The 13,325-nt window shown below is 44.1% G+C and overlaps 1 protein-coding gene across 2 annotated transcripts in view; it reads left to right on the top strand.

Moving 5' to 3' along the window:
- LOC124185412 (ubiquitin carboxyl-terminal hydrolase 48-like) overlaps positions 1-13,325 on the top strand; it is a 58,532-nt gene that overhangs the window by 26,505 nt on the left and 18,702 nt on the right. For both annotated transcript variants that reach the window (XM_046576169.1, XM_046576168.1), the window contains exons 14-16: positions 8,414-8,544; positions 10,052-10,171; positions 11,668-11,793. In XM_046576169.1, coding sequence (XP_046432125.1) covers positions 8,414-8,544; positions 10,052-10,171; positions 11,668-11,793 — 377 coding nt within the window. The remainder of the gene's footprint in view (positions 1-8,413; positions 8,545-10,051; positions 10,172-11,667; positions 11,794-13,325) is intronic.

Genomic DNA, 13,325 nt, shown 5'->3' with positions numbered 1-13,325 from the left:
TCCAAGCTAGGAATTAACATATCAACTCGAACGTTGGAGTATATCCCAGGGTGAAATTAACATATCAATTTGTCTAATCGCAAGGTTTCGGCCGGGATAACTAATGACTTTTGTATTCCGGGCATTTCGATCTTATCGGCAATTAATTTCAGGCTAATTCAAGTGTCATTATGTAAATACTCGTCTAGATTGTTACGTAGCCACCGTCTCCTCCTCCTCCTATTTCGAGCATTTACCAAAGTGCATGCTAAGTATGTACGTACGTATGTATCAAGTACACGGCGAGGTCCCCGCGTACCCTACACAAGATGACGTAGCTGTAGGGATAATGCCAGAAGACATTAAGCATCATTTCCATAAAGTCCTCGTCAGACACGGTGACAATTTAGGCGGTTCCTCCCTTCAAAGTGTCTCGTTATAATTAAGAAGTATCTCTTGAAAATTAACCGAGAGAAAAACTTCTCGAAGCATAAAGTCGGCGGTAGCGAACCCGGAAGTAAACCCCCGATTCTCCTGCACTTCCTTCTCCTATATCACACCTCTCCCGAACCTCTCGAGATCCGTACTTACCGTCGGCCAACCGACGATTAAAGCAATCAGGAGACTCGAAGCTACCCGGAACTTCCGCATGACGATTATAGGTGTATTTATCTGTTGGGAAAAGCATCCCTCAGTGTGTCGGTCAGGTGCTCGTGAGTTGCGCTGCCCATTGTGCAAATAAGCATAGTGCACCACGCGTCGTTAATACGATCCGCGTACACCAGAGAGCAGATAGCGAACGAAGGATCGAGCCGGTGGGACCCTTTCGTTGAAGCAAATGTACGCAATAACCCGATCATTTGTAATTTTCGAGGACAAAACACGAAGAGTTAATTCAACGAGACAGTCTCGACGGTGCTGATAAATATGTCCTCTTGCCTTGCGTGGGTGTCTTCCTATTACGATTTTCGCTACGCTTTCAGGCTAGTCGCGCGTTATTGTCAAACACCGGTTAGTAGCGAGCGTTATAGGCTGGTCAGTCTTTCTGCGGAAGGTATAACGCGTCGACGTGAACTCACGCGTCTTCGATCAAAATCGAATTCACGTTAGCAAAAATGAGCCCAGGGATATATTAAAAGGAGGCACAAGTTTCATTCATAACTCCGAAGTCACCCCATGAATGAAAGATTAATGTTCGATCCTGATATCAGCCTCGAGCAATAGTGGCCTCGACAGATTTCCTTCGACTTCTTTTTTTTTTTTTTTATCACGTTTTCTTTCAGCCCCAGGCCGGCTCATATCCAAACTTCCGCTATGCAGTCACCGAATCAGCCTATGAGGTGTAGTACAGGCTGATACATCGGCCAAAGTTTGAAGCTTGGATAATTGAATTTGAAGAAATTTTTGACATTTCTATTCTAGTGCTGATTAGGAATTTGAAAATATTACGGTGACTCTGCGTAGTTGTTGAGTTCAGGAAAGCCAATTACCTGTAACCGACGACGCGTTAATCAAAGTCAGCTTTAGTGTTCATCTTAACTAGAGTCGAACACGGAGGGACCCGGACTCGTCTAATGCTCACAATCAGTTTTAAAGCTAATTCGCTAAGAAGTGGTTAACATCTAAGGGACTTCTAGAAATTCGTTGTCGTCGCAACTACGGCATAAGCGGGAATAAGATCATTTTAGAATAATTATTTCAGTAACGAAGATCTTGAAATACCACAACAAAGTCTATACGTAATCCTCTTACCTGCAAGAGATCCAGCTAACGCTGATGCAAACTTAGTTAGGAAGACCCCCTTACCTTTCGTTACCTTATCGTTACGAAGAAAATGCTTATCTCGTTTACGAAACTCTGCAGAAGTTCCAATTAACGGCCCGATCTTACCTCTCAAACAATTTTCTATCTTTCCTCGGTTAAGTAGTTTGTTTTACTGAAAAATATGGGTGTTATGTGAACCTCGAAATTTCTTTGTATCAATTCCAAAAATGGCGCACATCGTTCCTAATCACCCCGCGTCACCATTCGGACTCTCTAATCTAAATTGAGCTGCGCGGCGATACCGCGAACACTTCGAAAGTCAAACGCACGGAAGAAAGCTGCAGCGTATTTAGGGGAGGAAAGCCCCGGGCCGGAAAGCGATAGATATAAACGTTGCAGGACAATTTCACAGGAGCAAATTAGTGCCTTTTCCGACGGCCCCTTATCCCGTCCGAGAGAAATCCCTCTCTCTTCCCTCTGCCCCTGCCTCGCGGGGTTGACGGCTTCCTAGCTCGGTCAGCGGGGGGTGGCTTTCGACTGGGATTAAATGGTGCGTTCGGATGACCGATGCTCGACTTGGGGTGCGCGCTTCGTGTGTTAGAAGGGCCTATGGGGCGGAGAGAATAAGATAAAACAAGGATAAAACGTGCTTAAGGGACTTTCAAAAGACAAGTTATTCCACGCGCCTTAACGGTTTTCGGAGTGGAAGACTTTCGTCGCGATCTACGTCATTCGATTTATGCCTGCTGCATGTATTTTGGTGTTTGTGTAAAAAAAAAAGGAAAGAAACGAAAAAAAGTCCGACCTCAGCGCTGTTATCGGTATACTTATCGCAACGATATTTTCAGCACGCATTTCAACAACGGCAGGTGCACTTCCATCGAAGACAGTATAACTCTACGGTTGACGCATTATTGCCAGTCGTTTTTTCCCTCTGTCTCTTGCTCTCGACCATTCCTTTGGAAAAATTCAGCAGCAATCAAAGGTTATGGGGGTATAGGCACGCCGCGCTAGCTGCATTATTACTTAGAAAGCAGTTAAACCCTTTCTGGGTACCCGATCTTAACTCGTCGGAACAATCGGTTGCCCGAGTGGTTATAACTCGAGATAAAAACGTGGAAGGAAGCCGTACGAAACAATTCGATGATCGTGCGCGTTACCTGGAACAACGTTCGAATTGGATTTATTTGATCCGAGTTTCGTGATAATTTCTATTTCGTAAATCCCTTTTCCCGGCTTGGAAATCCTCCGGAAATTTGTGCCCCGGATGCTCGAGGTAATTTTCAGGCGAGATGACAGAGCGGTCGAGGAGTACGTCTCGAAGTGTCGTCGGAGCTGAAACACTGTGTAAAGATAATACTGCTCCGGTTTAAACATCCCATTGTCTTGTCCATCTTTGCGTTCCAATTTTTTGCAGTATTTGTCAAATGCGGCGTTGGCCTATCGCATTCCCATTTGAATTGCAAAGCGTTAGCTTCAGCTGGATCCGTTCCGTCCTCCTCCGCAGGTTCTCTTCTCGTCCGACGGCCCGGAGTTTCGGACGCTTTCTCCACTCCACAACCGACTATCATTGCCGGTTGTCAGAAAATGGAGACGTTTGCCAAGGGTCAAGTGTAAGACCTATGACCAGATATCGGAGATGATCGGAATGGTAAGACGCTTTCGTTACACGTTGCGAAGTTAGTTTTCGTTTGAAACCATTGGAAACGTTTTCCCGGTTTAAACATGCATTGGTATTGCCAACGTCGCGCGTATACATCGGACGAAATCACTAGGGACAACGGGAGATGTCGAGAGCAAACAGACAATTTGGCTTATTTTAAGGGCAACCTAACCTTACTTAACCAAAGCCGGGCTAACCTCGCGTCACAAAAAATTAGGGGCTGCGTTTTGGTGACTGATACGGACCTGCTAACGAGTCTGTGGGCTTAGAGGGTGGTCCTCGTCCGGTCACGGATACGTTACTCATCCCGTCGTACGTTGTACTTCGACGGTACGAAAGTTACGGAATTCAACTCAAGCCTTGCCGTCACTTTTGTGTGGAAACAACTATCGCTACTCGAAGAAAAAAGTTTCAGGAGGAAAGGAAAAGGAAGTGGGTACTGGAAACGGAGTTATAGCTCGTAATTATAAATCGGAGGGAGTTGGCAAATCGGTACTGTTGTAAAGAGTGTTCGCAGTGTTTCATTTTGAGCAGCAGTCACGGTTTCGAACGATGTACTACGACAATGAGTGTAAAATTGTTTTGTAATTAGATATCAATTATCATCGAATTAAATTATTAATATCACTACAACGCTCTTTATACTACAAGCATTCGTCAATTGTCGTAAAGTTCGTGATACTTTTTGAAAAACTTACTTTCCCCAGCAATGCTTTGACCGAATTTTTGAATTTCATCCTCACCTTTCAAGAGGTTTGTTTCGTGTTTGGAAAAATCGTCCAAAGTCCGACACTAAACTAAACGAAGATCATTGCTAATTCGTCAGTCGCGAGGGCGCAAGATTACGCCGATCAATTTAGCAAGTCTGTTGAGAATCAAGAGGGAAGTTATGGAAGCGGTACACTTAGCCAATGCATAAATTGATACTTGTCCGTAACACTTGTGGCGGTAACAAATATCGCCGACTGACCACCCCATTCCGTACCGTCGCTTCGCTTCGCGTCGCGGCGATGGCACCACCTTCTCGTGGCAGAGCTGCAGGGAGGCTAAATCTCGCCTGACCGCACTTACTAGAGGAAACTAATCTACAAATTTGTGTTCTAAATCTAAACGCCATCCGAATATTAATCCTTTGTCGAGATATGTTTTGTGATACAGGAAGGACACTACGCCCCGCCTTCTCCAGGCCCCGCTGGAATTGCCAGTTTGATTTGTGCCCCGGGCTTGCTGGATACGCTCGTAATACGCGATACGGTTTGACCACACTTAGGATAATCTCATTTGTTGTATATAGTTACCAGAAAATTCTAGTGAAATGTGCGCGACAATGGTGGCGTAAGCAAATACTTAGTGTGATTGTGATAAGTGTTGATACTACGATTTCGGGTTATTGCAACATTCAAACTATTTTTTTATTTTTAGTTTAATACTGGATTGTTTTGATTGAACAAGGCACGAGCAAACATCCATTCGTTATTGCATAAACATCACAGCGTCACAACAGTTGCAAGAAATATCATACGAATGATCATGATAAAAAAAAGAATAGTAAGACGAATTAGATTCTCTGGTTACGGTTACAAAAGTGGTTTTTATTTTATACCCAAGACTGTATTTTTTGGTTATAGTGAAAAAATGACACAGTCAATGACTGCATGGTTACTAAAAAAATGAAAATTTTTCTCGATGCGTATTTCGCAACTCTGTTTCGCCACTTTTAACGGGGTTACTCCGGAATTTTCACGTCTCATGCGAAATTTCGGTTACGTCTCGAGAGTTCGACGACGGAGCTGCAGCGTCTTTTTATCATCCATACACAACTTGTATAGTTATACACACTTAAAATACCATCGTTCTAAGACTCAGCTGGACTCGTCATCCCAGCCTCGAGGCATTCGGAGACAATTCCGTGCGTCTACCCATGACGTGATCCTTTTTTGTTTTACCGTTTCGTCCCCCCCCCCCCCCTCGCGACTTCTTTTTCTCCCTCCCAGCCCTTACCCGTGTCTCTCTCTTTCTCTCTTCCCTCGAAACACCCCTCACTAATTCTCCCGAGGATTTTCTCAGTCGCGCGGTTCTCCCGTCCATTCGTCCGTCTGTCTGTCTCTCCGTCTGTCCGTCTCAGCTCCGTGTCTGTCCACATTTTGATTTATTATACCTAATTAGTCTTTAAGATTGTATGTGAAAATCTGGATGCATCGACTCGTCCCTCCGGGGGCCACGCACGACGATTGCATGGCTTTGGCCCTCGCGATCGATTCGAGCTCAATTTCGGACCCGTCATTTTATGTATAAAAATTGTCAACCGTTCGCCGTAAGATTGTCCGAATTTTCCCTCGACTTTTGCAGTTTCTACTTTGCTTATTGCCGGAAAATTTCCCTCCGGCTGTTCGTCGTGTACGTACACGCAACATTTACGTATACGTATCACACGGGATAGCGGAGTTGCCGAACGACGCGGGACGGTTGAAATGAAAACCAAGAGCGCCGAAACGCTTTGGGCAAACTTTGTCCCGTCAAAGTTTTTGCACTTCCCTTTTATGGTTTGACTGCCTTCCAATGGCACTTTAGGGAAATACGTCGAGCACCGGGCCTATTGTACGTGTGTATCCTTCGACGTTTTCCTAGCGAAACTCCTCGCGCGGCGATAACCGCTGTTTAGATTACCCACGTCGACTAGCCTAGACGCGTAACGGTATGCGAGAACGATTTTTGCCCGAGTGAGACATAGACGGCGATGGAAACGCAGGCGAGAACAGACGCGTGTAGACGCCGCGACGGAGGGAAGCTGTTTGTTTATTTTCAAGTGTCTATCCTTCGAGGCTACATTTCTTGGCATAACACTTCCAAGTGCCGTGGCTCCATTTATACAACCCTTACGTTGTGCGAATGGGGTGGAACGGTTCGTTTACCGCGTTTCGTGTACCTTAAACCCATACGCGGTCGCGTACATAGATATATTATCTTCCTGCCGAATGGATATTATATTTAAGTGCGTCAACTACTCGCCCTCTTCGCACGAGGAGGCGAACTCGATTTTATTACTATTATCACAGGAGACATCTCGTTACGACGCGATAACAGTAAATAGTGATAATTGAGTGGTCCTTGAATTCAACATTTCGGTACTCGGAATTGCTTCTTCCTTCGTTATTGCGAATATACCATTGCGTGAATTGCGTGAATCGCAATTCACCAAGTTGGAGAAAATCGGTACGACAATTGAATTGCACCCTAAATGAAGAATTTAAAGAATCCGTATTGTCACTAAACCAAGACTTATTTAATTTTCACTACGATCTGACAAAGTTATACTTTATCGTCAAATGGTTTTATATGTCCAATTTCTCGTCCGTTGCAAAGCCAAATAACTAGCGTTACAATTGTACGGGTACAGGTATGGTGCAATTAATATATGCAAGGATGGAAAAAGGAATACGGTAGAGGAAGGCAGGGACGGGTGGAGATCGGCAAAGGTAAAATCAGGGGATACCCCTTATTAGCTTAGATTCGCCGTATTTCTCAGGCGCGTGATTCCGGTGGCTCTATCTGGTTGTCCTATCCGATATCGCAGGGTGGCATAGTAATTAGGAGAGGGAGGAGGTGGGAGTCGGGAGAAGGCGGCGGACATTCGAATGCGTCAGGTTAGCCCGAACCCCTTCCAACCGCGATCCAATTTCACCCCATTTCCCATTTTCCCAACCCCCCGCCTGGAAAACTGTCTGAACATGACGTAACACTCGAGGCTCGCTAGCGTAGCCAAAGTTGAAGCGGTTTTTGTCGTGTCCAGCCGGTAACAATGGTCGCTTCTTACTCCCTGGTCACCCTATATTATTAATTACCGTATTAATCACCACCATAAGCAATCTATTATACATGGATAAGAGCTCCGGGCAACGGGGAGTAGTCGATGCGGTCGTCGCTGGCCTTAACGCTCCTCAGGGTGGAGGCTTCGCTGATGAAATCTCGGATATACGAAACTAGGTGTAGGGAAGGGTCCATCCTCTTGGCGAGGGTGCGAACGGGTCAGCCAGGCTCCCCGAGGGTGATTACTGTACTTTACGTCGTTTACCGCCTAGGAAATCGTGCTCTTTGTCACCCCGCTCTGGAGAGCTCGACTGCCATGCTGAAAAGAAATGAAATTTCACAGCAAAAACACGCATGCCTTATACGAAAGTTACCGATAGACAGTTTTTTGGAGAATTTCACCGAAAGTGACTGTTCCATTGAAAATATCACTAATTTTCAATTCTTTATTTACTTCTTTATCAATATATTTAACCTTGTAAAGTGCTAAAGTGTATATTTGTTTATTATCTGAAAATGTTGATTAGTCGGATCGATGATAAAATCTTGAAGCTTGAAATTTTTAAAACTTGTCGATAACGTTTTGCGAAATTACAAAAATCCTAAGAGGAATATTTCAAAATTCAGCAATGGCTCAACTACAAAAAACTTTTAATCTCCAACAAGGCGACGAGTGATTAATCGACAGTTAATGTTCATTGTTATACTAAAATACGACATGTTGAACGTACAATTAATAACAAGTCTTAAAACCCTCATTTAAAAAAAATTATAATGTCGACATTTTTTTTTAATCCAGGCAAAAATAGCATTTTGATAGTAGCTCAACGTAGTATTTCATACAATCATTGTTTTTCACTATGAATATTATAGTTGGTGATTACTTTATTCGAACGAAAAAGTATTGAAGCCCTAAATAAATCGCGACGCTTCGTTTAATGTCGGTCCGGGAATAGGTGGGAGTCAATTGAGGAATTTTTAACCGGATAAAACGATGAATATAAATGAATGTAGAGGAGTTTTGGAAAGTTGTCGAGAAGTACGTAATATGCCTACCTGTTGCTCCCTCAGCGAGAAGTTAATAAAACGAAAACAGATTGATTCCCTGATTGCAATTATCGTTAACGGTTCTTGCTAACTGTCAGTACATTCATCATTCCCTGATAAATTTTAACGGGAAAGAATTTATGTATTTTTCAGAACCCTGTGCCGTCTGTATGCTGGCGAGGGTAGAACAGGAGCGGTTGGAGAGCTTGAAATACGAAAGGGCGACAATATACGTCAAGTGCGTCGACGATAGCGAGGACGGGAAAACGGAAGACGATACTGAGGTGAGTACCTCGTTGCCTGAATTATCGTGGTTTACTTTATTCACAGAATATTGTCTCGATACGTGTATATCTGCCATTCCTGCTCATGGCCAACTCTCTAATCGTTCGATACGACTTCGATACGCTAGGTTAGAACCATTGCTTTGTATGTGTGCGCGCAACGTAAGTCACTTGGTCTTTTCATAAAGTAGGTCTATTTAAAAGTACGAAACGTGTAAAGTTGACTGTCCACATTGAAAGAAATATTTTGTTGAACACACGATATTTCATCTAAAAAGGTTAATTGAAAACCACGAGGGCAAGCTCACATGTCTAGAACGACTTTGTTATTCCGTAATCGGCATTGTACCATGAAAATTTGATCACATTACAATGTCTGCGAATTTGGTGAATCGTATTCAGTTGTAAAGTAACTGCATATCGCTATGCACTCATTTGACGACTGAAAATCGTCGTGTAGATCAAGAATCACCGTTAATCAGGGATGAATTGAACGAATTTTATCTTAAGAAAAACAGATCATTAATCCTTGAAGATAATGTCCTGATACGGTCGTTGAAATGTCAAGCCACATCGAGTCTCAGGGTTCTTGAGAACCGAAAGAAGTCTGATAATCGTTTCTGAAAACGAAAATGAAGAAGTCTAAATCGACGGCAAGAATTGATAATTGTATTGGCAAGACTGCTCCGTATGGGTATATATATGATGAAATAACGAATCCTATATTCACAGCGATGTATATAATGAAATGCTCTGTGCGTGCCGTGGTGTTTAAACATATTTGATGCGTGCGATGAATTTTAATGGCAAAATGTCGAGTCATGGGAGTGCAGGACGAACGGAGGAACGGAGAGCACACCCATAGGAATGAAGGAACGGCAGAGAAGAGACAGAAACCAGAGCGAACCATCAGATTGATGGCGGGTGATAAGGAAATTGGTTCCATCTCTTTCACAATAATAATTGTTATTACATCTCTGAGTGCCCGTCGACTCCAAGTCGTCCTGGGACACCTGCTTCGGGATACAAGACCACTCTTAAGTACCAACGACTGTAGCCTTCCTCCGTTCTCTCTAACCTCGCCATGGACACCACTAAGAAACTGCAACAAATCTAACTGATCGTGTGTCGCACTAGAAGGAACTTATTGGGCTACAATGCCAAATATTTATCAAGGTGATTGTGGTCAGGGAGTAGAAATTAGCGAAGGAAGTATCTGAAGATTTCGGTACTGTCGTCGAAGAAATAAGAACGTATTTCGACGCTTTAAAAACTGTTTGACAGGATTAAATTTTGCAGCAATAAGGATAATGATACGCGGTGCCGATTTGTTGCTGGGTTTTCTTGGTCGATTTTCTGTAATTATGTCCGTAACCATTTTACCGTGTATCCGCATTCTGTATTTAATTGTAATTATAGTTAGGAGACAGCTGGTTGAACAATGTTTATTCACGTTTGCCGTTTCACTCTATTTATCCTAATTCTGAAAACTGTAATATCTCTCCAGATATCTGCCAAGAGGCCAAAGATTCAGTGCCAACGACCCTCGAGGACGCGGAGAAAAATCAAAGGTTCTCACGAATTGAAGGTTTCCTCGGAAGTAACGCTGAAGGAGTTGAAAATCATGGTAAGTGCTTTTCACGTTCACCTGCCATAAACGATATCGAATCGAAGCGTTAAAATACGACTAATTTTTGCAAATATCAGCGACGGGGACTTTCTACACAGGCACGCAGTAATATTGCGTGAAATGTAGGCCCAAGTTATATTCCTCTTTCTTCTCCGTGGTACCAGGCATGTTTGATCCATCTGACGATAACAGCTTCCTTACGGCAAGTTCGCAGTCTTCGCACCATTATATTTTTATATCCCGACCGGTGGTTGGCTCACTGAGGCAAAAGTAGTTAAATATATTATAGTTCGGGCTGGTTAGCATATACGCGAGCCTCTCGAAGTGTGCTTAAACTATTAAGAGTATTATTTATATTACGAGGTCGGGACCATCTCGCGGGGCCTACAGCAAAAAACCAAAGAAGCATAAACCTTGCGCTAATAACAGGCCTCGCGGAGTCCACCAACCACTCCACTCCACCTCGCTTCACTTCACTTCACTTCGGATCTTCGGGGTTATGCTTCCCTTCCTCCTCTTTCGCCTGCTCAGTCCGCCAGTTCGCAATTCTACTATACCTTTTCTTTCCTTCATTCTTTACCCTTCTATCTCTCCATTTATTTGTTTGCGTCCCAGGTTTACTTTTATCTCCTTCGAAGCCGAACTAAAGACGCGCACACGTCTCTTCGTAGACGGAAGTTGAAACCAATGTTTGTGCATTTCTTTCCCGTTGTTGGAAGGAAGATATTTTTGTTTCGTTACACTTATCTCACGAACGAAGTAGGTACTCTAATTTTTCATTTCAACGCCGTACGAGCGAATCAAGGTTTTCTCACAGATTTGCATGATGCTGGTAGGTACACCAATGCGTTCCGTGTGAAAGAAGCTTAAAAGTTTCGCCCGTACTGTGTGCACATCTCATCACTAGGTACTTACTGCTCTTGGCGTGTTTCGCTCGTAAAACGAAACTGAATATGCTTACACCAACACAGCCCCAAGTCACACTTAAAAGTAGTTACACTGACGAGCGTTCACGAATTAAGCAATTACTCACGTGCGTGTTCACCAGCAACTAGAAGTCAAAATTGTTTTTTAACTGTTGCTCGTAAAAATTTCGAACTCCGAGACACAACTGCTCCTCTTATCCTTCAACACGCACGTGTGCTGTCAATCCGTACCTTCTTTTAACCCGAAGTAAACGGTACGACGGTACCCTATCCGACAAGTTTCAACCCACCTGAGTTGCATAACCTCTTCTTCGCAAGGTACAAGTACTCGCGAATTATTTCACGTATGTTCAAAATTAAGAAATTTTCCCTCAGAGCTTATTCGTTCCTGTCTTCACCTCTCCTCACTCACGATCAGTCGCGGCAAGTTGAAAGAGCTTCGCAATCTCGCGTGAAAGTTGTACGCGGATTACGTCAAGGGAAACCGTGTCGCGTGCAATGCAGAGGATGATCGCGTGCTCTCAAAAATGGAATCTCGCATTCAAGATTCTTGGTGTCCCGTTACAGATGATGCAGATATGTGGAGCTGGTCCGTACGATCAACACCTGATGTTGGGTGAACACGAGCTAACGGAACATGACCAGAGTCTCGCATCCCTTGGAATTTATCCCGGCGCTCTTCTGACTTTGAAGGTAAGGAGGATCCGTCATTCTTTTAACCCACGATATCATCGTTGATACACTTTAAAGGGGTCTTTCAACGCTTTCGAATAGTAACGCGGTCCTTCCGTCTAATTAACGGAGCTCTAATCTCGAGGCGTTCCGAGTAATCCTTGGGAAATGGTTAGGTGTTCGTTCTCTTCTCGCCGCCGCGGCGTCTTATCTTAAAACGACGAGCGTAACTTATCCATTGTTGGCCTCGCAAAAGGGCTGCGAAACAGATCTTAAATCTAAATTGCAACTATCTGTCACCACCTACGAAACCACAGGCTAGCGTTTATAGTTACCAACCACTCGTCTCCCCGCGGTTTGATACCACAACCATACCAAGTAAGTGGACGTTGTAGGTGGTAGAACAATTATCCGTAGATGCCTATTACGATGATAATAATTCTGCACGCGGTCTGCCTCCGTACAGTTTGGCCTTTACAGTGTGAAGTCAGTCAGTTGGTAGGTGGGTAGGCACAATACCACTGTCTGAGCTCGAGGCGTTATTGTGCGAAGAGTTTTTTTTTCTCACTCCTATTACCTTACTCGGTGGCGGTTTTTGCTCTAGACACTGCATCGAGTGTGACTAAGCTGTCAAGATATGTTGGAGTTTCTACAATTTATGTAACTACTCTAGCTGCAGTGTTTGTAGACAGATCTGATTTCGTACTATGGAATATCATTTCAATTTATTATTGTACTATACGCCTCTGCGCGTGAGGTGGTGTAAATGACTTCTGCGTCCAATACCCATGCGCAGTTATTCATCGAGGACTCGGAACTATGTCTGTGTGTGCGCGTGTGACTTTCGTGTAAGAAAAGCGTCAATGGACGAAGTGCCGTGAATGATCTTTTGTAACGCGTATCATATACGAAACTGGATCAGCATCCGTCCGTTTTGCTGGCGAAGCGTCGGAGGAATCGGTATAACGGTCAATATATACCTCTCTTACAGAGCTCTCGACTAGTTTCATAAAATCAGTCAACTGTGAACCGGAGGAATGTGTCGGAATGCTGAATTGTCCGCGTCTACTCCGAGCACCGCGCGCGTCCCGTCGCAACGGCCAACTGATCTTTTTCTAACTTTCTTGCTTGAAAATTCTATATTCCGTTAAAACACACCGCGATACTCAAACGGTGAAACGGTGAAACGTTCACCAGTGGCTGCAGGCACGGATACTATTTTCACAAAGTCGCGGACCGCGAATAATTCCAGTTGACAGACACGAGCCATGCACCAAATCTCCAACGACTTCAACGGGATACCTCGAGCATGACTTGCAGCCCAACTCCGAAACGGCTAACCACGAACACCCGGAATTTCTTGGCCTCTGCCGACTTACTTTTAAAGTATTATCGCGCGGCGTTCCGGCGCTCATTTACCGAGTTACAAAAACAAATCAAACAGACCGAATTGGCATGTAACTAGATCGATGACGAGCATCTCGCGCGACGTACCCTGACTCGTGATCGCCCGATAGATCCTCCGACTCCTGCAGCGTAGTGTTTCACATAAT

The sequence above is a fragment of the Neodiprion fabricii genome, chromosome 6, assembly GCF_021155785.1.
Source record: "Neodiprion fabricii isolate iyNeoFabr1 chromosome 6, iyNeoFabr1.1, whole genome shotgun sequence".
In the NCBI taxonomy this organism is placed as follows: domain Eukaryota; kingdom Metazoa; phylum Arthropoda; class Insecta; order Hymenoptera; family Diprionidae; genus Neodiprion; species Neodiprion fabricii.
This window is presented reverse-complemented; position numbering and strand designations above follow the sequence as displayed.